This window comes from Dendropsophus ebraccatus, unplaced genomic scaffold (assembly GCF_027789765.1).
Source record: "Dendropsophus ebraccatus isolate aDenEbr1 unplaced genomic scaffold, aDenEbr1.pat pat_scaffold_1004_ctg1, whole genome shotgun sequence".
Classification (NCBI taxonomy): domain Eukaryota; kingdom Metazoa; phylum Chordata; class Amphibia; order Anura; family Hylidae; genus Dendropsophus; species Dendropsophus ebraccatus.
The window spans coordinates 27,691-55,345 of NW_027208420.1; the positions used below are offsets into that span (position 1 = coordinate 27,691).

General features: G+C 54.3%; 1 protein-coding gene across 1 annotated transcript in view; it reads left to right on the forward strand.

Annotated features, from left to right (window-relative positions):
- The window catches only part of LOC138774664 (maestro heat-like repeat-containing protein family member 1), a gene marked incomplete at its 3' end in the record, with an annotated part of 46,722 nt that overhangs the window by 13,648 nt on the left and 5,419 nt on the right, over positions 1-27,655 (forward strand). Inside the window, exons 7-15 of the mRNA XM_069955657.1 lie at positions 614-733; positions 4,843-4,977; positions 16,553-16,699; positions 17,207-17,233; positions 22,610-22,732; positions 23,217-23,296; positions 24,835-24,952; positions 25,079-25,174; positions 27,349-27,453. Of these exons, the coding sequence (XP_069811758.1) occupies positions 614-733; positions 4,843-4,977; positions 16,553-16,699; positions 17,207-17,233; positions 22,610-22,732; positions 23,217-23,296; positions 24,835-24,952; positions 25,079-25,174; positions 27,349-27,453 (951 nt within the window). The remainder of the gene's footprint in view (positions 1-613; positions 734-4,842; positions 4,978-16,552; positions 16,700-17,206; positions 17,234-22,609; positions 22,733-23,216; positions 23,297-24,834; positions 24,953-25,078; positions 25,175-27,348; positions 27,454-27,655) is intronic.

The window sequence follows — 27,655 nt, forward strand, 5'->3', positions numbered from 1 at the left end:
CTGGTGGTGATAGTGGCGGTTCTGGTGGTGGTGGTGGTTGTGATTGCGGTGGTGGTGATGGTGGCTGTTCTGGTGGTGGTGGTGGTGGCTGTTCTGGTGGTGGTGGTGGCTGTTCTGGTGGTGGTGGTGGCTGTTCTGGTGGTGGTGGTTGTGATTGCAATGGTGGTGATCGTGGCGGTTCTGGTGGTGGTGGTGGTTGTGATTGCGGTGGTGGTGATGGTGGCTGTTCTGGTGGTGGTGGTGGCTGTTCTGGTGGTGGTTGTGATTGCGGTGGTGGTGATGGTGGCTGTTCTGGTGGTGGTTGTTGTGATGGTGGCTGTTCTGGTGGTGGTGGCTGTTCTGGTGGTGATAGTGGCGGTTCTGGTGGTGGTGGTGGTGGTTGTGATTGCGGTGGTGGTGATGGTGGCTGTTCTGGTGGTGATGGTGGCTGTTCTGGTGGTGGTGGTGGCTGTTCTGGTGGTGGTGATAGTGGCGGTTCTGGTGGTGGTGATGGTTGTGATTGCGGTGGTGGTGGTTCTGGTGGTGGTGATGGCAGGTGTTCTGGGAGTGAGGACAATGGGTAATGGGGTCTGTACCCAGCAGGGGGCGACATGTTGTGTTTTGTGGTTCCCAGAGTTTCCTGTATAAATGTATTGGGAGCAGCCTGGGCGCCTGCGCCAATCGGGAGGTGGTGAGGAGAGAGCTGCAGGAGCTGCTGAGTGCTGCCCGCTACCAGGAGGAGGCCGAGAGAGAGGTGAGCGCCCTGTCACTACTACTACTGCTCCCCGGATAAAGCAATAGTATTGCTGATCTCTGCCCCCAGAATAACACTGATCCCTGCGCCCCCAATAATGCTGATCCCTGCGCCCCCAATAATGCTGATCCCTGCGCCCCCAATAATGCTGATCCCTGCGCCCCCAATAATGCTGATCCCTGCGCCCCCAATAATGCTGATCCCTGCGCCCCCAATAATGCTGATCCCTGCGCCCCTCTCCTCCACATAACGCTGATCTCTGCCCCCCCAATAACACTGATCCCTGCCCCCCCAATAACACTGATCTCTGCCCCCCTTCTCCACATAACGCTGATCCCTGCGCCCCCAATAACACTGATCCCTGCGCCCCCCCAATAACACTGATCCCTGCGCCCCCCCAATAACACTGATCCCTGCCCCCCCCTCCTCCACATAACACTGATCCCTGCGCCCCCTCCTCCACATAACGCTGATCCCTGACCCCCCAATAACACTGATCCCTGCGCCCCCCTCCTCCACATAATGCTTATCCCTGCCCCCCCAATAACACTGATCTCTGCCCCCCCAATAACACTGATCCCTGCGCCCCCTCCTCCACATAACGCTGATCCCTGCCCCCCCTTCCTCCACATAACGCTGATCCCTGCGCCCCCCAATAACACTGATCCCTACGCCCCCTCCTCCACATAACGCTGATCCCTGCGCCCCCTCCTCCACATAACGCTGATCCCTGCGCCCCCTCCTCCACATAATGCTGATCCCTGCCCCCCCAATAACACTGATCCCTGCCCCCCCAATAACACTGATCCCTGCCCCCCCAATAACACTGATCTCTGCCCCCCCTCCTCCACATAATGCTGATCCCTGCCCCCCCAATAACACTGATCCTTGCCCCCCCTCCTCCACATAATGCTGATCCCTGCCCCCCCATAACACTGATCTCTGCCCCCCCTCCTCCACATAATGCTGATCCCTGCCCCCCCAATAACACTGATCTCTGCCCCCCCCTCCTCCACATAATGCTGATCTCTGCCCCCCAATAACACTGATCTCTGCCCCCCCAATAACACTGATCCCTGCCCCCCCAATAACACTGATCCCTGCGCCCCCCCCAATAACACTGATCCCTGCCCCCCAATAACACTGATCCCTGCCCCCCCAATAACACTGATCCCTGCGCCCCCAATAACACTGATCCCTGCGCCCCCCCAATAACACTGATCCCTGCCCCCCCAATAACACTGATCCCTGCCCCCCCAATAACACTGATCCCTGCCCCCCAATAACACTGATCCCTGCCCCCCAATAACACTGATCTCTGCCCCCCCAATAACACTGATCTCTGCCCCCCCAATAACACTGATCCCTGCCCCCCCAATAACACTGATCCCTGCCCCCCCAATAACACTGATCCCTGCCCCCCAATAACACTGATCTCTGCCCCCCCAATAACACTGATCCCTGCCCCCCTAATAACACTGATCCCTGCCCCCCCCAATAACACTGATCCCTGCCCCCCCCAATAACACTGATCCCTGCCCCCCCAATAACACTGATCCCTGCCCCCCCAATAACACTGATCCCTGCGCCCCCTCCTCCACATAATGCTGATCCCTGCCCCCCCAATAACACTGATCCCTGCCCCCCCAATAACACTGATCCCTGCCCCCCCCTCCTCTACATAACGCTGATCCCTGCCCCTCCTCCACATAACGCTGATCCCTGCACCCCCTCCTGCACATAACACTGATCCCTGCGCCCCCTCCTCCACATAACGCTGCCCCCCCAATAACGCTGATCCCTGCGCCCCCTCCTCCACATAACGCTGATCCCTGCGCCCCCCCAATAACACTGATCCCTGCGCCCCTCCTCCACATAACGCTGATCCCTGCGCCCCCAATAACACTGATCCCTGCGCCCCCTCCTCCACATAACGCTGATCCCTGCGCCCCCTCCTCCACATAACGCTGATCCCTGCGCCCCCCCAATAACACTGATCCCTGCGCCCCCTCCTCCACATAACACTGATCCCTGCGCCCCCTCCTCCACATAATGCTGATCTCTGCCCCCCCTCCTCCACATAACGCTGATCCCTGCGCCCCCAATAACACTGATCCCTGCCCCCCCTCCTCCACATAATGCTGATCCCTGCCCCCCCAATAACACTGATCCCTGCCCCCCCAATAACACTGATCTCTGCCCCCCCAATAACACTGATCCCTGCCCCCCCTCCTCCACATAATGCTGATCTCTGCCCTCCAATAACACTGATCTCTGCCCCCCAATAACACTGATCCCTGCCCCCCCCAATAACACTGATCCCTGCCCCCCAATAACGCTGATCCCTGCGCCCCCAATAACACTGATCCCTGCCCCCCCCTCCTCTACATAATGCTGATCCCTGTGCCCCCAATAACACTGATCCCTGCCCCCCCCTCTTCCACATAACGCTGATCCCTGCCCCCCCAATAACGCTGATCCCTGCGCCCCTCCTCCACATAACGCTGATCCCTGCACCCCCTCCTGCACATAACACTGATCCCTGCGCCCCCTCCTCCACATAACGCTGATCCCTGCCCCCCAATAACGCTGATCCCTGCGCCCCTCCTCCACATAACGCTGATCCCTGCGCCCCCAATAACACTGATCCCTGCGCCCCCTCCTCCACATAACGCTGATCTCTGCCCCCCCTCCTCCACATAACGCTGATCCCTGCGCCCCCAATAACACTGATCCCTGCGCCCCCTCCTCCACATAACGCTGATCCCTGCCCCCCCAATAACACTGATCCCTGCCCCCCCAATAACACTGATCTCTGCCCCCCCAATAACACTGATCCCTGCCCCCCCTCCTCCACATAATGCTGATCTCTGCCCCCCAATAACACTGATCTCTGCCCCCCAATAACACTGATCCCTGCCCCCCCCAATAACACTGATCCCTGCCCCCCAATAACGCTGATCCCTGCCCCCCCAATAACACTGATCCCTGCCCCCCCAATAACACTGATCCCTGCCCCCCCCAATAACACTGATCCCTGCCCCCCCCAATAACGCTGATCCCTGCGCCCCCTCCTCCACATAACGCTGATCCCTGCGCCCCCAATAACACTGATCCCTGCGCCCCCTCCTCCACATAATGCTGATCCCTGCCCCCCCAATAACGCTGATCCCTGCGCCCCTCCTCCACATAACGCTGATCTCTGCCCCCCCAATAACACTGATCCCTGCGCCCCCTCCTCCACATAACACTGATCCCTGCCCCCCCAATAACACTGATCCCTGCGCCCCCCCAATAACACTGATCCCTGCGCCCCCCCCAATAACACTGATCCCTGCCCCCCCAATAACGCTGATCCCTGCCCCCCCAATAACACTGATCTCTGCCCCCCCCCAATAACACTGATCCCTGCCCCCCCAATAACACTGATCCCTGCCCCCCAATAACACTGATCCCTGCCCCCCAATAACACTGATCCCTGCCCCCCCAATAACACTGATCCCTGCCCCCCAATAACACTGATCCCTGCCCCCCAATAACACTGATCCCTGCCCCCCAATAACACTGATCCCTGCGCCCCCTCCTCCACATAATGCTGATCCCTGCCCCCCCTCTTCCACATAACACTGATCCCTGCCCCCCCAATAACGCTGATCCCTGCGCCCCCTCCTCCACATAACGCTGATCCCTGCGCCCCCTCTTCCACATAACACTGATCCCTGCCCCCCCAATAACGCTGATCCCTGCGCCCCTCCTCCACATAACGCTGATCTCTGCCCCCCCAATAACACTGATCTCTGCCCCCCCAATAACACTGATCCCTGCGCCCCCCCTGATAACACTGATCTCTGCCCCCCCAATAACACTGATCTCTGCCCCCCCAATAACACTGATCTCTGCCCCCCCAATAACACTGATCTCTGCCCCCCCAATAACACTGATCCCTGCGCCCCCTCCTCCACATAATGCTGATCCCTGCCCCCCCAATAACACTGATCCCTGCCCCCCCAATAACACTGATCTCTGCCCCCCCAATAACACTGATCCCTGCGCCCCCCCTGATAACGCTGATCCCTGCCCCCCCTGATAACGCTGATCTGCCCCCGCAGGGTCTTGCTGTGGCGTTCGGTATCTGCTCCGCTCAGCACTTGGATGACACTTTAGATAAGATGTCGGAGTTCCTTAAATCTGACGTCATGAAGAAGAACACGGGAATCTTCAACCTCTTTAAGGTGCGTGTGAAGGTGTGTATGGTGCCCCCCCCCCTTGGCGTTGTGCGTACAGCGGCCCCGCGGGGGGGGGGGGGGGGTGTTGGTCAGGAAGGAGCTGGCTGTCAGTTGTTAGAACACTGCAGAGATTAGGACCTTGAAGACTTTGTAGCGAATGACCCCCTCAGTCTGGACAGGCGGCTTCCCTCGGGAGGTGGTCACTTGTGGATAAGCAGCAGGTCCTAGCCCGGCTCTCAGGATCAGCACAATGCTCTGGATAGTGGGATATATCATGGGGGTGTATAGCGGGGTGTATGATGGGGGTGTATGATGGGGGTATATAGCGGGGTGTATAATGGGGGTGTATAGCGGGGTGTATGATGGGGGTGTATAGCGGGGTGTATGATGGGGTGTATAGCGGGGTGTATAGCGAGGTGTATGATGGGGGTGTATAGCGGGGTGTATGATGGGGGTGTATAGCGGGGGGTGTATAGCGGGGTGTATGATGGGGATGTATAGCGGGGTGTATGATGGGGATATATCATGGGGGTGTATAGCGGGGTGTATGATGGGGGTGTATAGCGGGGTGTATGATGGGGGTGTATAGCGGGGTGTATGATGGGGGTGTATAGCGGGGTGTATGATGGGGATGTATAGCGGGGTGTATGATGGGGGTGTATAGCGGGGTGTATGATGGGGGTATATAGCGGGGTGTATGATGGGGGTGTATAGCGGGGTGTATGATGGGGGTCTATAGCGGGGTGTATGATGGGATGTATAGCGGGGTGTATGATGGGGATGTATAGCGGGGTGTATGATGGGGATGTATAGCGGGGTGTATGATGGGGATGTATAGCGGGGTGTATGATGGGGATGCTTAGCGGGGTGTATGATGGGGATGTTTAGCGGGGTGTATAGCGGGGTGTATGATGGGGGTGTATGATGGGATGTATAGCGGGGTGTATGATGGGGGTGTATGATGGGGGTGTATAGCGGGGTGTATGATGGGGGTGTATAGCGGGGTGTATGATGAGAATGTATAGCGGGGTGTATGATGGGGGTGTATAGTGAGGTGTATGATGGGGGTGTATAGCGGGGTGTATGATGGGGATGTATAGCGGGGTGTATGATGGGGATGTATAGCGGGGTGTATGATGGGGATGTATAGCGGGGTGTATGATGGGGATGTATAGCGGGGTGTATGATGGGGGTGTATAGCGGGGTGTATGATGGGGATGTATAGCGGGTGTATGATGGGGATGTATAGCGGGGTGTATGATGGGGATGTATAGCGGGGTGTATGATGGGGGTGTATAGCGGGGTGTATGATGGGGATGTATAGCGGGGTGTATGATGGGGATGTATAGCGGGGTGTATGATGGGGATGTATAGCGGGGTGTATGATGGGGATGTATAGCGGGTGTATGATGGGGGTATATAGCGGAGTGTATAGCGGGGTGTATGATGGGGGTGTATAGCGGGGTGTATAGAGGGGTGTATGATGGGGGTGTATGATGGGGGTGTATAGCGGGGTGTATGATGGGGGTGTATGATGGGGGTGTATGATGGGGGTGTATAGCGGGGTGTATGATGGGGGTCTATAGCGGGGTGTATGATGGGATGTATAGCGGGGTGTATGATGGGGGTGTATAGCGGGGTGTATGATGGGGATGTATAGCGGGGTGTATGATGGGGATGTATAGCGGGGTGTATGATGGGGGTGTATAGCGGGGTGTATGATGGGGGTGTATAGCGGGTGTATGATGGGGGTATATAGCGGGGTGTATGATGGGGGTGTATAGCGGGGTGTATGATGGGGGTATATAGCGGAGTGTATGATGGGGGTATATAGCGGGGTGTATGATGGGGGTGTATAGCGGGGTGTATGATGGGGGTGTATAGCGGGGTGTATGATGGGGGTGTATAGCGGGGTGTATGATGGGGGTGTATAGCGGGGTGTATGATGGGGGTATATAGCGGAGTGTATAGCGGGGTGTATGATGGGGGTGTATAGCGGGGTGTATGATGGGGGTGTATAGCGGGGTGTATGATGGGGGTGTATAGCGGGGTGTATGATGGGGGTGTATAGCGGGGTGTATGATGGGGGTGTATAGCGGGGTGTATGATGGGGGTGTATAGCGGGGTGTATGATGGGGGTGTATAGCGGGGTGTATGATGGGGGTGTATGATGGGGGTGTATGGCGGGGTGTATGATGGGGGTATATAGCGGGGTGTATAGCGGGGTGTATAGCGGGGTGTATAATGGGGGTGTATGATGGGGGTGTATAGCGGGGTGTATAGCGGGGTGTATGATGAGGAGCCTCCCCTCTCTCTCGGGGTGTTGGGGTGCACTGTGTCTGGTGTAGTAGTTGGCGCGGGGGTCGGCCATGTACTCGCTGGCGCTCTGCTTCTCCCGGCGGGGGTGACGCTCCATGTGGGGAATGTTAATTTGATCTTCAGACCTCGCAGTAATGGACATAGCAGACCCCGGTGTTATTGTGATGCTGGAAAACATGGCCGCTGCTTCCTCTCCCAGGAATTGACCTGTGTGGGGAGGGGTCCGCAGCGGAGGCCGGGGGCGTAGGAACATCTCCACTACTCCTGTCTGAGGATCTGCAAACTGCAGGGGAGCGTCACAGTGTGTCAGCGAAGCTTCCTCTCCTCCTACCTGAAAGAGCGTCCACAGGGGCCGCCACCCCCCCCACCGAGGCTGTTTATATATATATATATATATACACACCACCATACATCCTCAGTCCCAGGGAAGAGGACACTATATATCACACATCACTCCCGGGGGACAGGACACTATATATCACACATCACTCCCGGGGACAGGACACTATATATCACACATCACTCCCGGGGGACACTATATATCACACATCACTCCCGGGGGACAGGACACTATATATCACACATCACTCCCGGGGACACTATATATCACACATCACTCCCGGGGGACAGGACACTATATATCACACATCACTCCCGGGGGACACTATATATCACACATCACTCCCGGGGGACAGGACACTATATATCACACATCACTCCCGGGGGACAGGACACTATATATCACACATCACTCCCGGGGACAGGACACTATATATCACACATCACTCCCAGGGGACAGGACACTATATATCACACATCACTCCTGGGGGACAGGACACTATATATCACACATCACTCCCGGGGGACAGGACACTATATATCACACATCACTCCCGGGGACAGGACACTATATATCACACATCACTCCCGGGGGACAGGACACTATATATCACACATCACTCCCGGGGGACAGGACACTATATATCACACATCACTCCCGGGGGACAGGACACTATATATCACACATCACTCCCGGGGACACTATATATCACACATCACTCCCGGGGGACAGGACACTATATATCACACATCACTCCCGGGGGACAGGACACTATATATCACACATCACTCCCGGGGACACTATATATCACACATCACTCCCGGGGGACACTATATATCACACATCACTCCCGGGGGACACTATATATCACACATCACTCCCGGGGGACAGGACACTATATATCACACATCACTCCCGGGGACACTATATATCACACATCACTCCCGGGGGACAGGACACTATATATCACACATCACTCCCGGGGACACTATATATCACACATCACTCCTGGGGACACTATATATCACACATCACTCCCGGGGGACAGGACACTATATATCACACATCACTCCCGGGGACAGGACACTATATATCACACATCACTCCCGGGGACAGGACACTATATATCACACATCACTCCCGGGGACAGGACACTATATATCACACATCACTCCCGGGGACAGGACACTATATATCACACATCACTCCCGGGGACAGGACACTATATATCACACATCACTCCCGGGGACAGGACACTATATATCACACATCACTCCCGGGGGACAGGACACTATATATCACACATCACTCCCGGGGGACAGGACACTATATATCACACATCACTCCCGGGGACAGGACACTATATATCACACATCACTCCCGGGGACAGGACACTATATATCACACATCACTCCCGGGGAGAGGACACTATATATCACACATCACTCCCGGGGACAGGACACTATATATCACACATCACTCCCGGGGGACAGGACACTATATATCACACATCACTCCCGGGGGACAGGACACTATATATCACACATCACTCCCAGGGGACAGGACACTATATATCACACATCACTCCCGGGGGACAGGACACTATATATCACACATCACTCCCGGGGACACTATATATCACACATCACTCCCGGGGACAGGACACTATATATCACACATCACTCCCGGGGACACTATATATCACACATCACTCCCGGGGGACAGGACACTATATATCACACATCACTCCCAGGGGACAGGACACTATATATCACACATCACTCCCGGGGACAGGACACTATATATCACACATCACTCCCGGGGACAGGACACTATATATCACACATCACTCCCGGGGGACAGGACACTATATATCATACATCACTCCTGGGGGACACTATATATCACACATCACTCATGGGGACACTATATATCACACATCACTCCCGGGGACAGGACACTATATATCACACATCACTCCCGGGGACAGGACACTATATATCACACATCACTCCCGGGGACAGGACACTATATATCACACATCACTCCCGGGGACACTATATATCACACATCACTCCCGGGGACAGGACACTATATATCACACATCACTCCCGGGGACAGGACACTATATATCACACATCACTCCCGGGGACAGGACACTATATATCACACATCACTCCCAGGGGACAGGACACTATATATCACACATCACTCCCAGGGGACAGGACACTATATATCACACATCACTCCTGGGGACAGGACACTATATATCACACATCACTCCCGGGGACAGGACACTATATATCACACATCACTCCCGGGGGACAGGACACTATATATCACACATCACTCCCGGGGGACAGGACACTATATATCACACATCACTCCCGGGGGACAGGACACTATATATCACACATCACTCCCGGGGGACACTATATATCACACATCACTCCCGGGGACAGGACACTATATATCACACATCACTCCCGGGGACAGGACACTATATATCACACATCACTCCCGGGGACAGGACACTATATATCACACATCACTCCCGGGGACAGGACACTATATATCACACATCACTCCCGGGGGACAGGACACTATATATCACACATCACTCCCGGGGGACAGGACACTATATATCACACATCACTCCCGGGGACACTATATATCACACATCACTCCCAGGGGACAGGACACTATATATCACACATCACTCCCGGGGGACAGGACACTATATATCACACATCACTCCCGGGGGACACTATATATCACACATCACTCCCGGGGGACAGGACACTATATATCACACATCACTCCTGGGGACAGGACACTATATATCACACATCACTCCCGGGGACAGGACACTATATATCACACATCACTCCCGGGGACACTATATATCACACATCACTCCCGGGGGACAGGACACTATATATCACACATCACTCCCAGGGGACAGGACACTATATATCACACATCACTCCCGGGGACAGGACACTATATATCACACATCACTCCCGGGGACAGGACACTATATATCACACATCACTCCCGGGGGACAGGACACTATATATCACACATCACTCCTGGGGGACACTATATATCACACATCACTCATGGGGACACTATATATCACACATCACTCCCGGGGACAGGACACTATATATCACACATCACTCCCGGGGACAGGACACTATATATCACACATCACTCCCGGGGACACTATATATCACACATCACTCCTGGGGACAGGACACTATATATCACACATCACTCCCGGGGACAGGACACTATATATCACACATCACTCCCGGGGACACTATATATCACACATCACTCCCGGGGACACTATATATCACACATCACTCCCGGGGACACTATATATCACACATCACTCCCGGGGGACAGGACACTATATATCACACATCACTCCCGGGGGACAGGACACTATATATCACACATCACTCCCGGGGGACACTATATATCACTCATCACTCCCGGGGGACAGGACACTATATATCACACATCACTCCCGGGGACAGGACACTTTATATCACACATCACTCCCGGGGACACTATATATCACACATCACTCCCGGGGACAGGACACTATATATCACACATCACTCCCGGGGACACTATATATCACACATCACTCCCGGGGACACTATATATCACACATCACTCCCGGGGGACAGGACACTATATATCACACATCACTCCCGGGGGACAGGACACTATATATCACACATCACTCCCGGGGACACTATATATCACACATCACTCTCGGGGACAGGACACTATATATCACACATCACTCCCCGGGGACAGGACACTATATATCACACATCACTCCCGGGGGACAGGACACTATATATCACACATCACTCCCGGGGGACAGGACACTATATATCACACATCACTCCCGGGGGACAGGACACTATATATCACACATCACTCCCAGGGGACAGGACACTATATATCACACATCACTCCTGGGGACACTATATATCACACATCACTCCCGGGGGACAGGACACTATATATCACACATCACTCCCGGGGGACAGGACACTATATATCACACATCACTCCCGGGGACAGGACACTATATATCACACATCACTCCCGGGGGACACTATATATCACACATCACTCCTGGGGACAGGACACTATATATCACACATCACTCCCGGGGACAGGACACTATATATCACACATCACTCCCGGGGACAGGACACTATATATCACACATCACTCCCGGGGACAGGACACTATATATCACACATCACTCCCGGGGACAGGACACTATATATCACACATCACTCCCAGGGGACAGGACACTATATATCACACATCACTCCCGGGGACAGGACACTATATATCACACATCACTCCCGGGGACACTATATATCACACATCACTCCCGGGGCACAGGACACTATATATCACACATCACTCCCGGGGGACAGGACACTATATATCACACATCACTCCCGGGGGACAGGACACTATATATCACACATCACTCCCGGGGACAGGACACTATATATCACACATCACTCCCGGGGACACTATATATCACACATCCCTCCCGGGGGACAGGACACTATATATCACACATCACTCCCGGGGACACTATATAATCACACATCACTCCCGGGGACACTATATATCACACATCACTCCCGGGGGACAGGACACTATATATCACACATCACTCCTGGGGGACAGGACACTATATATCACACATCACTCCCGGGGACACTATATATCACACATCACTCCCGGGGACAGGACACTATATATCACACATCACTCCCGGGGACACTATATATCACACATCACTCTCGGGGACAGGACACTATATATCACACATCACTCCCGGGGACACTATATATCACACATCACTCCCGGGGGACACTATATATCACACATCACTCTCGGGGACAGGACACTATATATCACACATCACTCCCGGGGGACAGGACACTATATATCACACATCACTCCCGGGGGACAGGACACTATATATCACACATCACTCCCGGGGGACAGGACACTATATATCACACATCACTCCCGGGGACACTATATAATCACACATCACTCCCGGGGACACTATATATCACACATCACTCCCGGGGACACTATATATCACACATCACTCCCGGGGGACAGGACACTATATATCACACATCACTCCCGGGGGACAGGACACTATATATCACACATCACTCCCGGGGACACTATATATCACACATCACTCTCGGGGACAGGACACTATATATCACACATCACTCCCGGGGACAGGACACTATATATCACACATCACTCCCGGGGGACAGGACACTATATATCACACATCACTCCCGGGGACACTATATATCACACATCACTCCTGGGGACACTATATATCACACATCACTCCTGGGGACACTATATATCACACATCACTCCCGGGGACACTATATATCACACATCACTCCCGGGGACAGGACACTATATATCACACATCACTCCCGGGGACAGGACACTATATATCACACATCACTCCCGGGGGACAGGACACTATATATCACACATCACTCCCGGGGGACAGGACACTATATATCACACATCACTCCCGGGGGACAGGACACTATATATCACACATCACTCCCGGGGACACTATATATCACACATCACTCCCGGGGGACAGGACACTATATATCACACATCACTCCCGGGGACAGGACACTATATATCACACATCACTCCCGGGGACACTATATATCACACATCACTCCCGGGGGACAGGACACTATATATCACACATCACTCCCAGGGGACAGGACACTATATATCACACATCACTCCCGGGGACAGGACACTATATATCACACATCACTCCCGGGGACAGGACACTATATATCACACATCACTCCCGGGGGACAGGACACTATATATCACACATCACTCCTGGGGGACACTATATATCACACATCACTCATGGGGACACTATATATCACACATCACTCCCGGGGACAGGACACTATATATCACACATCACTCCCGGGGACAGGACACTATATATCACACATCACTCCCGGGGACAGGACACTTTATATCACACATCACTCCCGGGGACACTATATATCACACATCACTCCCGGGGACAGGACACTATATATCACACATCACTCCCGGGGACACTATATATCACACATCACTCCCGGGGACACTATATATCACACATTACTCCCGGGGGACAGGACACTATATATCACACATCACTCCCGGGGACACTATATATCACACATCACTCCCCGGGGACAGGACACTATATATCACACATCACTCCCGGGGGACAGGACACTATATATCACACATCACTCCCGGGGACAGGACACTATATATCACACATCACTCCCGGGGACAGGACACTATATATCACACATCACTCCTGGGGACACTATATATCACACATCACTCCCGGGGGACAGGACACTATATATCACACATCACTCCTGGGGACAGGACACTATATATCACACATCACTCCCAGGGACACTATCTATCACACATCACTCCCCGGGACACTATATATCACACATCACTCCCGGGGACAGGACACTATATATCACACATCACTCCCGGGGGACAGGACACTATATATCACACATCACTCCCGGGGACACTATATATCACACATCACTCCCGGGGACAGGACACTATATATCACACATCACTCCCGGGGACAAGACACTATATATCACACATCACTCCCGGGGGACACTATATATCACACATCACTCCCGGGGACAGGACACTATATATCACACATCACTCCCGGGGACAGGACACTATATATCACACATCACTCCCGGGGGACAGGACACTATATATCACACATCCCTCCCGGGGGACACTATATATCACACATCACTCCCAGGGGACAGGACACTATATATCACACATCACTCCTGGGGACACTATATATCACACATCACTCCCGGGGGACAGGACACTATATATCACACATCACTCCCGGGGGACAGGACACTATATATCACACATCACTCCCAGGGGACAGGACACTATATATCACACATCACTCCCGGGGGACAGGACACTATATATCACACATCACTCCCGGGGGACACTATATATCACACATCACTCCTGGGGACACTATATATCACACATCACTCCCGGGGGACAGGACACTATATATCACACATCACTCCCAGGGGACAGGACACTATATATCACACATCACTCCTGGGGACAGGACACTATATATCACACATCACTCCTGGGGACAGGACACTATATATCACACATCACTCCCAGGGGACAGGACACTATATATCACACATCACTCCCGGGGGACAGGACACTATATATCACACATCACTCCTGGGGACACTATATCACACATCACTCCCGGGGGACAGGACACTATATATCACACATCACTCCCGGTGACAGGACACTATATATCACACATCACTCCCGGGGGACAGGACACTATATATCACTCATCACTCCCGGGGACACTATATATCACACATCACTCCCGGGGACAGGACACTATATATCACACATCACTCCCGGGGACACTATATATCACACATCACTCCCGGGGACACTATATATCACACATCACTCCCGGGGGACAGGACACTATATATCACACATCACTCCCGGGGGACACTATATATCACACATCACTCCCGGGGGACAGGACACTATATATCACACATCACTCCCGGGGGACAGGACACTATATATCACACATCACTCCCGGGGGACAGGACACTATATATCACACATCACTCCCGGGGACAGGACACTATATATCACACATCACTCCCGGGGACACTATATATCACACATCACTCCCGGGGGACAGGACACTATATATCACACATCACTCCCGGGGACAGGACACTATATATCACACATCACTCCCGGGGGACAGGACACTATATATCACACATCACTCCCGGGGACAGGACACTATATATCACACATCACTCCCGGGGACAGGACACTATATATCACACATCACTCCTGGGGACACTATATATCACACATCACTCCCGGGGGACAGGACACTATATATCACACATCACTCCTGGGGACAGGACACTATATATCACACATCACTCCCAGGGACACTATCTATCACACATCACTCCCGGGGACAGGACACTATATATCACACATCACTCCCGGGGACAGGACACTATATATCACACATCACTCCCGGGGACAGGACACTATATATCACACATCACTCCCGGGGGACAGGACACTATATATCACACATCACTCCCGGGGACACTATATATCACACATCACTCCCGGGGACAGGACACTATATATCACACATCACTCCCGGGGACAAGACACTATATATCACACATCCCTCCCGGGGGACACTATATATCACACATCACTCCCGGGGGACAGGACACTATATATCACACATCACTCCCGGGGACACTATATATCACACATCACTCCCGGGGACACTATATATCACACATCACTCCCGGGGGACAGGACACTATATATCACACATCACTCCCGGGGACACTATATATCACACATCACTCCCGGGGGACAGGACACTATATATCACACATCACTCCCGGGGGACAGGACACTATATATCACACATCACTCCCGGGGACAGGACACTATATATCACACATCACTCCCGGGGGACAGGACACTATATATCACACATCACTCCCGGGGGACACTATATATCACACATCACTCCCCGGGGGACAGGACACTATATATCACACTTGTCACGGGCAGTATACAGGTGCGGGGGTGTATATACACTATATTGGGATATATATATATATATATAATATATTCGGGAGATCACGGCTGGAGATTATAACCTTTGCTCTGATCTCGTTTTAGGACCGAGTAGACGGTGACCTGGAGAAGATAAAGAGCGCGCTGATCCTGTGTTACGGTTATGTGGCCGTCTACGCCCCCACCGAGCTGCTGCTCCCGCGGATAGAGGCTGAGATTCTGCGCAATGTCTTCCTGTACTTCCACACCAAGGTGAGTCTACAGCGTCAGCCTCCCCTGTACCACATGTGTGCCGGCCTCCATCCTCCCCCCACACGTGTGCTGGCCACCATCCTCCCCTTGTTACCAGTGTACCTGCCTCCATCATCCCCCTACACATGTGTGCCGGCCTCCATCCTTCCCCGATACCGGTGTGCCGGCCTCCATCCTCCCCCTACACGTGTGCCGGCCTCCATCCTCCCCTTATACATGTGTGCTGGCCTCCATCCTCCAACTATACATCTGTACCGGCCTCTATCATCCCCCTACACATGTGTGCCGGCCTCCATCCTCCCCCAGTACCAGTGTGCCGGCCTCCATCCTCCCCCTATACTTCTCCCCTGCCCGCTGGGCGCCGGCCTCTCCCCTGCCCGCTGGGCGCCGGCCTCTCCCCTGCCCGCTGGGCGCCGGCCTCTCCCCTGCCCGCTGGGCGCCGGCCTCTCCCCTGCCCGCTGCGCTCCAGCCTCGGGGTAATTTCTGTTCTCCTGGTTTCCTCCTCAGGTTCTGGGGATAAAGGTTGAGCCTAAGGTACAGTGTGCTGCCCTGATGCTTCCTGTCCTCTGCTGCCTGCATGCCTGCCGGGGGGTCCGCAGATCATACCCCACACTACTGCCCCCCGGGGATGGGGGTCATTTTATGTTATACCCCACACTACTACCCCCCGGGGGATGGGGGTTCCCAGATCATACCCCACACTACTGCCCCCCCAGGGATGGGGTCATTTTATGTTATACCCCCGTAACGCTGATCTCCTGGTATGGGGCAGTATATTATACCCCCGTAACGCTGATCTCCTGGTATGGGGCAGTATATTATACCCTGTAACGCTGATCTCCTGGGATGGGGGTGATATATTATATCCCGTAACGCTGATCTCCTGGGATGGGGCGGTATATTATATCCTGTAACGCTGATCTCCTGGGATGGGGCGGTATATTATATCCTGTAACGCTGATCTCCTGGGATGGGGCGGTATATTATACCCTGTAACGCTGATCTCCTGAGATGGGGCGGTATATTATACCCTGTAACGCTGATCTCCTGGGATGGGGCGGTATATTATACCCTGTTACGCTGATCTCCTGGTATGGGGCGGTATATTATATCCTGTAACGCTGATCTCCTGGTATGGGGCGGTATATTATATCCCGTAACGCTGATCTCCTGGTATGGGGCAGTATATTATACCCTGTAACGCTGATCTCCTGGGATGGGGGTGATATATTATATCCCGTAACGCTGATCTCCTGGGATGGGGCGGTATATTATATCCTGTAACGCTGATCTCCTGGGATGGGGCGGTATATTATATCCTGTAACGCTGATCTCCTGGGATGGGGCGGTATATTATACCCTGTAACGCTGATCTCCTGAGATGGGGCGGTATATTATACCCTGTAACGCTGATCTCCTGGGATGGGGCGGTATATTATACCCTGTTACGCTGATCTCCTGGTATGGGGCGGTATATTATATCCTGTAACGCTGATCTCCTGGGTTGGGGCAGTATATTATATCCCGTAACGCTGATCTCCTGGGATGGGGCGGTATATTATACCCTGTAACGCTGATCTCCTGGGATGGGGCGGTATATTATATCCCGTAACGCTGATCTCCTGGGATGGGGCGGTATATTATATCCTGTAACGCTGATCTCCTGGGATGGGGCGGTATATTATACCGTGTAACGCTGATCTCCCGGTATGGGGCTGTATATTATACCCTGTAACGCTGATCTCCTGGGATGGGGCAGTATATTATACCCCCGTAACGCTGATCTCCTGGGATGGGGCGGTATATTATATCCCGTAACGCTGATCTCCTGGGATGGGGCGGTATATTATATCCCGTAACACTGATCTTCTGGGATGGGACGGTATATTATATCCCGTAACGCTGATCTCCTGGGATGGGGCAGTATATTATATCCTGTAACGCTGATCTCCTGGGATGGGGCGGTATATTATATCCTTTAACGCTGATCTCCTGGGATGGGGCGGTAGATTATATCCCGTAACACTGATCTTCTGGGATGGGACGGTATATTATATCCCGTAACACTGATCTTCTGGGTTGGGACGGTATATTATATCCCGTAACGCTGATCTCCTGGGATGGGGCGGTATATTATATCCTTTAACGCTGATCTTCTGGTATGGGGCGGTATATTATACCCTGTAACGCTGATCTCCTGGGATGGGGCGGTATATTATATCCTGTAACGCTGATCTTCTGGTATGGGGCGGTATATTATACCCTGTAACGCTGATCTTCTGGGATGGGGCGGTATATTATATCCCGTAACGCTGATCTCCTGGGATGGGGCGGTATATTATATCCTGTAACGCTGATCTCCTGGGATGGGGCGGTATATTATATCCTGTAACGCTGATCTCCTGGGATGGGGCGGTATATTATATCCTGTAACGCTGATCTCCTGGGATGGGGCGGTATATTATATCCTGTAACGCTGATCTTCTGGTATGGGGCGGTATATTATACCCTGTAACGCTGATCTTCTGGGTTGGGACGGTATATTATATCCCGTAACGCTGATCTCCTGGGATGGGGCGGTATATTATATCCCGTAACGCTGATCTCCTGGGATGGGGCGGTATATTATATCCTGTAACGCTGATCTCCTGTCACTAACTCTCATGCTGTATAACTAACATGGTGAGTGGCGGGGCTTCATGATTCGCTATATTGTGCTGCTTCTCAGCCTGAGAACACCGGACGCCATTACCTGAGAGAGACGATGACCTGCACAGGTGATGTATGACCATGTGACCTTAGGGACACCTGGGGGGGGGGGGGGGGGGGGCGGCACCTGTAGTGGGTAGTGTACTATCAGGAGGCCCCAGTGGCCGCTGTGACATCATCGCCTCATGTCTGATGATTCATGCAGTGAGGTCAGAGAGCTGCAGTCTGTGCAGTCACCACCGGGGGCAGAGTCTGTAGGTAACTAGATATCAGTCCTGGAGGGACCTGGCAATAGCGATGGCGGGGGGTATATATAGGGGAGAGATGGCGGGGGTGTATATAGGGGAGAGATGGCGGGGGTTGTATATAGGGGAGAGATGGCGGGGGTGTATATAGGGGAGAGATGGAGGGGGGGTGTATATAGGGGAGAGATGGCGGGGGTGTATATAGGGGAGAGATGGAGGGGGGGTGTATATAGGGGAGAGATGGCGGGGGGTGTATATAGGGGAGAGATGGCGGGGGGTGTATATAGGGCAGAGATGGCGGAGGGTGTATATAGGGGAGAGATGGCGGGGGTTGTATATAGGGGAGAGATGGCGGGGGGTGTATATAGGGGAGAGATGGCGGGGGTGTATATAGGGGAGAGATGGCGGGGGTGTATATAGGGGAGAGATGGAGGGGGGGTGTATATAGGGGAGAGATGGCGGGGGTGTATATAGGGGAGAGATGGCGGGGGTGTATATAGGGGAGAGATGGCGGGGGGTGTATATAGGGGAGAGATGGCGGGGGGTGTATATAGGGGAGAGATGGCGGGGGGGGTGTATATAGGGGAGAGATGGCTGGTTTGTAGTGTTGGTATCTATCTATCTTCTATCTATCTATCTCCTATCTATTATCTATCTCCTATCTATCTATCTATCTCCTATCTATCTATCTATCTATCTATCTATCTATCTATCTATCTCCTATCTATCTATCTATCTATCTCCTATCTATCTATCTATCTATCTATCTCCTATCTATCTATCTCCTATCTATCTATCTATCTCCTATCTATCTATCTCCTATCTATCTATCTATCTATCTATCTATCTATCTATCTATCTATCTATCTATATCTATCTATATCTATCTATCTATCTATCTATCTATCTATCTATCTATCTATCTCCTATCTATCTATCTCCTATCTATCTATCTATGTCCTATCTATCTCCTATCTATCTCCTATCTCCTATCTATCTCCTATCTATCTATCTCCTATCTATCTATCTATCTATCTATCTATCTATCTATCTATCTATCTATCTCCTATCTATCTATCTATCTATCTATCTATCTATCTATCTATCTATCTCTCTTTTTCTCTTTGTCTCTGAAGCCTTTGCCTTTGAAGTCTGTGCCGCTCCTCCCCTGCTGCCTTATAACTGACTGCTGCTCCGTGCCGCTCCTCCCCTGCTGCCTTATAACTGACTGCTGCTCTGTGCCGCTCCTCCCCTGCTGCCTTATAACTGACTACCGCTCCGTGCCGCTCCTCCCCTGCTGCCTTATAACTGACTGCTGCTTTGTGCCGCTCCTCCCCTGCTGCCTGATAACTGACTGCTGCTCTGTGCCGCTCCTCCCCTGCTGCCTTATAACTGACTGCTGCTCTGTGCCGCTCCTCCCCTGCTGCCTTATAACTGACTGCTGCTCCGTGCCGCTCCTCCCCTGCTGCCTGATAACTGATTGCTGCTCTGTGGCGCTCCTCCCCTGCTGCCTAATACCTGACTGCTGCTCCGTGCCGCTCCTCCCCTGATGTCTTATAACTGACTGTCGCTCGATGCTGCTGCTCCCCTGCTGCCTTATAACTGACTGCTGCTCCTCCCCTGCTTCCTTATAATTGACTGCCACTCCGTGCTGCTCCTCCACTGTTGCCTTATAACTGACTGCCGCTCCATGCTGCTCCTCCTTTGCTGCCTTATAACTGACTTCCGCTCCTCCCCAGTTGCCTTATAAGGCACAGAGCGGCAGTCAGTTATAAGGCAGCCGGGGAGGAGTGGCAGTCAGTTAAAAAGCAGCTGGGGAGGAGCGGTCAGTTATAAGGCAGCCGGGGAGGAGCGGCAGTCAGTTATAAGGCAGCAGGGTAGGAGCGGCACAGAGTGGCAGTCAGTTATAAGGCAGCCGGGGAGGAGCGGTAGTCACTTATAAGTGACTGCCGCTCCTCCCCGGCTGCCTTATAAGTGACTGCAGCTCCTCCCTGGCTGCCTTATAACTGACTGCCACTCCGTGCCACTCCTCCCCTGCTGTCTTATAACTGACTGCCGCTCCTCCCCCCTGCCTTATAAGGCAGCGGGGGAGAAGCAGCATGGAGTGGCAGTCAGTTATAAGGCAGCCGGGGAGAAGCGGCAGTCAGTTATAAGGCAGCCGGGGAGGAGCGGCAGTCAGTTATAAGGCAGCAGGGGAGGAGCGGCAGTCAGTTATAAGGCAGCCGGAGAGGAGCGTCAGTCAGTTATAAGGCAGCAGGGGAGGAGCGGCAGTCAGTTATAAGGCAGCAGGGGAGGAGCGGCAGTCAGTTATAAGGCAGCCGGGGAGGAGCGGCAGTCAGTTATAAGGCAGCCGGGGAGGAGCGTCAGTCAGTTATAAGGCAGCAGGAGAGGAGCGTCAGTCAGTTATAAGGCAGCCGGGGAGGAGCGTCAGTCAGTTATAAGGCAGCAGGGGAGGAGCGGCAGTCAGTTATAAGGCAGCAGGGGAGGAGCGGCAGTCAGTTATAAGGCAGCAGGGGAGGAGCGGCACAGCCGGCATATAAGCAGATTACCGAGATAACAAAGTGATTTCCTCTTTTTTTACATTTGCTCATTCGCTTGTTGATTATTATTGATTATGAATATTGATGATGATGAATATTGATGATGATGATGATGATGATGAATATTGATGATGATTATTGGTGACAGGATGGGGAACCTTTGGCCTCCAGCTATTACAGAACTACAATTCCCATCATTCCAGGCGAGATGGAGGCCAGAGGTTCTGCATCCCTGATCGGATTGATGATGATGATCCATCCATGTGATCGGATTGATGAGTGATGATGATCCATCCATGTGATCGGATTGATGATGATGATGATGATCCATCCATGTGATCGGATTGATGAGTGATGATGAGTGACACTCTGGGGGTGTACGTGGACCCTCCCTGCTTATGGTTTCCCTCTTGCAGGATGTGACGCTGAAGCTGAGCCTGATCCGCAGCCTGTCTATGATCGCGCTCTCCATCTGCAGCAGCTCTCAGGCCGGCTTCTTCCACTTCAGCCGCAAGTCAGAGCTCATCTCCCAGCTGGTGGTAAGTAGCTGCCTCAGTCCGGAGAGGTCGCCCGTGGCCCCAGGAGAGGTCACCGTTGTCCTTCATGGCCCCAGGAGAGGTCGCCCGTGGCCCCAGGAGAGGTCACCATTGTCCTTCATGGCCCCCGGAGAGGTCACCGTTGTCCTTCATGGCCCCCGGAGAGGTCGCCCGTGGCCCCCAGAGAGGTCGCCCTTGTCCCCCGTGGCCCCTGGAGTGTTTGGCCCCTTTTCCTCTGGAGAGGTCGCCCTTGTCCCCTGTGGCCCCTGGAGTGTTTGGCCCCTTTTCCTCTGGAGAGGTCGCCCTTGTCCCCCCGTGGCCCCAGGAGAGGTCACCGTTGTCCTTCGTGGCCCCCGGAGAGGTCTCTCTTGTCCCCTTTGCCCCCCCCCAGAGAGTTTGATTGATTGTCCCCCGTGGCCCCTGAAGAGGTCGCTCTTGTTCCTTGTGGCCCCCGGAGAGGTCACCATTGCCCCCTGTGTTTCTGCAGGAGTTCCTGAAGTTGGAGTCAGTGGACAACCTGAAGTCTGCGGTGCGGCACCGCGCCATCACCGCCTGCTCCTACCTGGTGTATCCTGAGAGCAACCGCCATGGGGGCATCTATAGGGGATGATGGGTGCACTCCAGGGTCATCAGGGGCATCTCTGTATCTGCCGTATACCGTAGTGATGGGGGGGCGGTGGTCACACTGGGGGGGGGGGGGCATCTCTGTATCTGCCGTATACCGTAGTGATGAGGGGCCGGTGGTCACACTGGGGGAGGGGGCATCTCTGTATCTGCCGTATACCATAGTGATGGGGGGCCGGTGGTCACACTGGGGGGGGGGGGGCCATCTCTGTATCTGCCGTATACCGTAGTGATGGGGGGGGCGGTGGTCACACTGGGGGGGGGGGGGGCATCTCTGTATCTGCCGTATACCGTAGTGATGAGGGGCCGGTGGTCACACTGGGGGAGGGGGCATCTCTGTATCTGCCGTATACCATAGTGATGAGGGGCCGGTGGTCACACTGGGGGGGGGGGCATCTCTGTATCTGCCGTATACCGTAGTGATGAGGGGCCGGTGGTCACACTGGGGGAGGGGGCATCTCTGTATCTGCCGTATACCATAGTGATGGGGGGCCGGTGGTCACACTGGGGGGGGGGGGGCCATCTCTGTATCTGCCGTATACCGTAGTGATGAGGGGCCGGTGGTCACACTGGGGGAGGGGGCATCTCTGTATCTGCCGTATACCATAGTGATGGGGGGGCGGTGGTCACACTGGGGGGGTGGCATCTCTGTATCTGCCGTATACCATAGTGATGGTGGGGGCGGTGGTCACACTGGGGGGGTGGCATCTCTGTATCTGCCGTATACCATAGTGATGGGGGGGCGGTGGTCACACTGGGGGGGGGGCATCTCTGTATCTGCCGTATACCATAGTGATGGAGGGGCGGTGGTCACACTGGGGGGGTGGCATCTCTGTATCTGCCGTATACCATAGTGATGGGGGGCGGTGGTCACACTGGGGGAGGGGGCATCTCTGTATCTGCCGTATACCATAGTGATGGGGGGCCGGTGGTCACACTGGGGGGGGGGCATCTCTGTATCTGCCGTATACCATAGTGATGGGGGGGCGGTGGTCACACTGGGGGGGGGGGGCATCTCTGTATCTGCCGTATACCATAGTGATGGGGGGCGGTGGTCACACTGGGGGGGGGGGCATCTCTGTATCTGCCGTATACCATAGTGATGGGGGGGCGGTGGTCACACTGGGGGGGTGGCATCTCTGTATCTGCCGTATACCATAGTGATGGGGGGCGGTGGTCACACTGGGGGGGGGGGGGGGTCATCTCTGTATCTGCCGTATACCATAGTGATGGGGGGGCGGTGGTCACACTGGGGGGGGGGCATCTCTGTATCTGCCGTATACCATAGTGATGGGGGGGGCCCCTTTGGGGAGGATGTAGCGGTGCGGTGGGCCGGCTTCTGTGTCCTTGGCCCCACCGTCTTGGTGATGACGCAGCACAGAGGAGTCATGTGATTCGGGCCCCCCTGTAGGAGGGCTGTGGCCCCTGCGTTTGGTCACCCGCTGCATCCCAGTTGGTTGTGTTCCTTAACACGCGCTCAGTAAGCTGGAGCCGCCCCTGAATGATGCGGAGAGGGCGGAGCTTATTAATACAGCGCTGTCCAGTGTCATCCCGCTGCCGCCTGTCACCCCTGGGAGTGTCGGAGAACTGCACAAAGAGGTGAGCGGCAGAGCGCGCGGGGGGAGTAACGTCACGTGACCGCTGCGTGGGGGAGGGGACTAATGTCACATGACCGATCCTAACCAATGATGTGGGGTGGTGGTGGGCGTGGTCTCTCCTCCGCAGACGCTGTATCGGGACACTCTGGAGGCGCTGAAGGATCTGCTGAGGGGACTGATCTCCTGGAACATCACCCCACAGGGCCTGCAGCACATGTTCCAGGTAGGTGCCGACGAATGGGGGGGGAGGGGGGGAATGGGGGCTGCAGATGGATGGGGGGGAGGGGGGAATGGGGTCTGCAGATGGATGGGGGGGACATGACCCTGGGGGGGGGGGGGGGAATGGGGGCTGCAGATGGATGGGGGGGGACACGACCCGGGGGGGGGGAATGGGGGCTGCAGATGGATGGGGGGGGACACGACCCAGGGGGGGGAATGGGGGCTGCAGATGGATGGGAGGGAGGGGGGAATGGGGGCTGCAGATGGATGGGGGGGACACGACCCAGGGGGGGGAATGGGGGCTGCAGATGGATGGGGGGGGGACACGACCCAGGGGGGGGGGAATGGGGGCTGCAGATGGATGGGGGGGGACACGACCCAGGGGGGGGGAATGGGGGCTGCAGATGGATGGGGGGGGGGGGGAATGGGGCCCGCAGATGGATGGGGGGGGGACACGACCCAGGGGGGGGGAATGGGGGCTGCAGATGGATGGGGGGGAGGGGGGAATGGGGCCTGCAGATGGATGGGGGGGGAGGGGGGAATGGGGCCTGCAGATGGATGGGGGGGACACGACCCAGGGGGGGGGGGGAATGGGGCCTGCAGATGGATGGGGGGGACACGACCCAGGGGGGGGGGGGGAATGGGGGCTGCAGATGGATGGGGGGGACACGACCCGGGGGGGGGGGAATGGGGGCTGCAGATGGATGGGGGGGGGACACGACCCGGGGGGGGGGGAATGGGGCTGCAGATGGATGGGGGGGACACGACCCAGGGGGGGGGGAATGGGGGCTGCAGATGGATGGGGGGGGGGGGAATGGGGGCTGCAGATGGATGGGGGGAGGGGGAATGGGGGCTGCAGATGGATGGGGGGGGAGGGGAAATGGGGGCTGCAGATGGATGGGGGGGGCACACGACCCGGGGGGGGGGAATGGGGGCTGCAGATGGATGGGGGGGGAGGGGGAATGGGGGCTGCAGATGGATGGGGGGGACAACACGACCCAGGGGGGGGGGGGGACACACGACCCAGGGGGGGGGGGGGGATGGGGGCTGCAGATGGATGGGGGGGGACACACGACCCAGGGGGGGGGGGGGAATGGGGGCTGCAGATGGATGGGGGGGACACGACCCAGGGGGGGGGGGGGGAATGGGGGCTGCAGAACATTTCATTGTCCTTGTTCCCACTTTTTTTTTTTGTGTAGTATTTTTTATTATTTTGTAATAATTCCCTTATAATTAGCACCAGTCACTTTATAGATATTTATAGATAGGAATGTATTCATCATTACATCACTTATTCTATGAATTGGTATACTTACATTTGATGTTATGATATTATTTATGTAGACTGTGTTAGGGGAATGTGAAGAAATATGGCCTTTATTATTAGTATATCTCCAATTACCCCTGTTGATTTGATCACCGCTGTTCCAGTAAGTTTAGAGTTAAAATTGGGAAGTCACCGCAGATGGGTGTGCGCGCCCGGCCGGTTGCTGACGTTGCGGTCACTTCCGGGTGGCCTCAATACTCCTAATGCGCATGTCCGTGACGTCATACGTTGCGGCCGTGCGTGCGTGGGGTGAGCTGCTGACCCGGAAGTGACGTGGTCCTTACTTCCGGCCCGACGAGCCCGGAGGCGGGGCTAATCCATAATGAGGCCCGGTATGTATATAAAGGGAGAGGGGGATTTAGGGGGACAGTTCCCTGAAGAAGCCCGGTTGTGGTGAAACGTACGTAGGGACAGCTGTGACCCTCATAGGACAGATGGGTTATTACGGTTTATGATCACCTCCGGTGTGTCTTGAGCCATACAATTGCTGGGATAGCAGGTTACTCTGAGGGAGGACACACCAGTGGGACATATTTTTTACATTGACCACCCATTTAGCCTATGTTGTTGTCTATTTTATATGTATTGTACCTGGTTGTTTTTAAATACTTTTTAGTGATATTTTTATATTATTTTTTATCATGTCATCATTCTAATTGTGATAAATAAACTTTGTAGTGATCTATGCCCATGGCTGTTTTTTGTATTCATCTTTATGGTGGGTTTTTCTGGTAATTGAGTAGAGTGACACCCATAGCTGTAACTAACTAGTAAGCTGTACTGTGATTAAGGGTGATTCGGTCCCTCTACCGGGAACCTTTCTGTATATATTTATTGTTCCCACTTTGCAGATCCTGAATCCCTGGATCCGATCCAGCAAGGAGCAGGAGCGGGAGCGCGCCCTGGAGCTGAGCAGCAGCCTCCTCCACTTCTTCCTTCAGAAGCTGAATGTGAATGTGAGCGTCACCCCCCAGCAGCACAGAGGATGTCAGGGAAGGAGGAGCGGGGCCCCCCCAGCAGCACAGAGGATGTCAGGGGAGGAGGAGCGGGGCCCCCCCCAGCAGCACAGAGGATGTCAGGGGAGGAGGAGCGGGGCCCCCCCAGCAGCACAGAGGATGTCAGGGGAGGAGGAGCGGGGCCCCCCTAGCAGCAGCACAG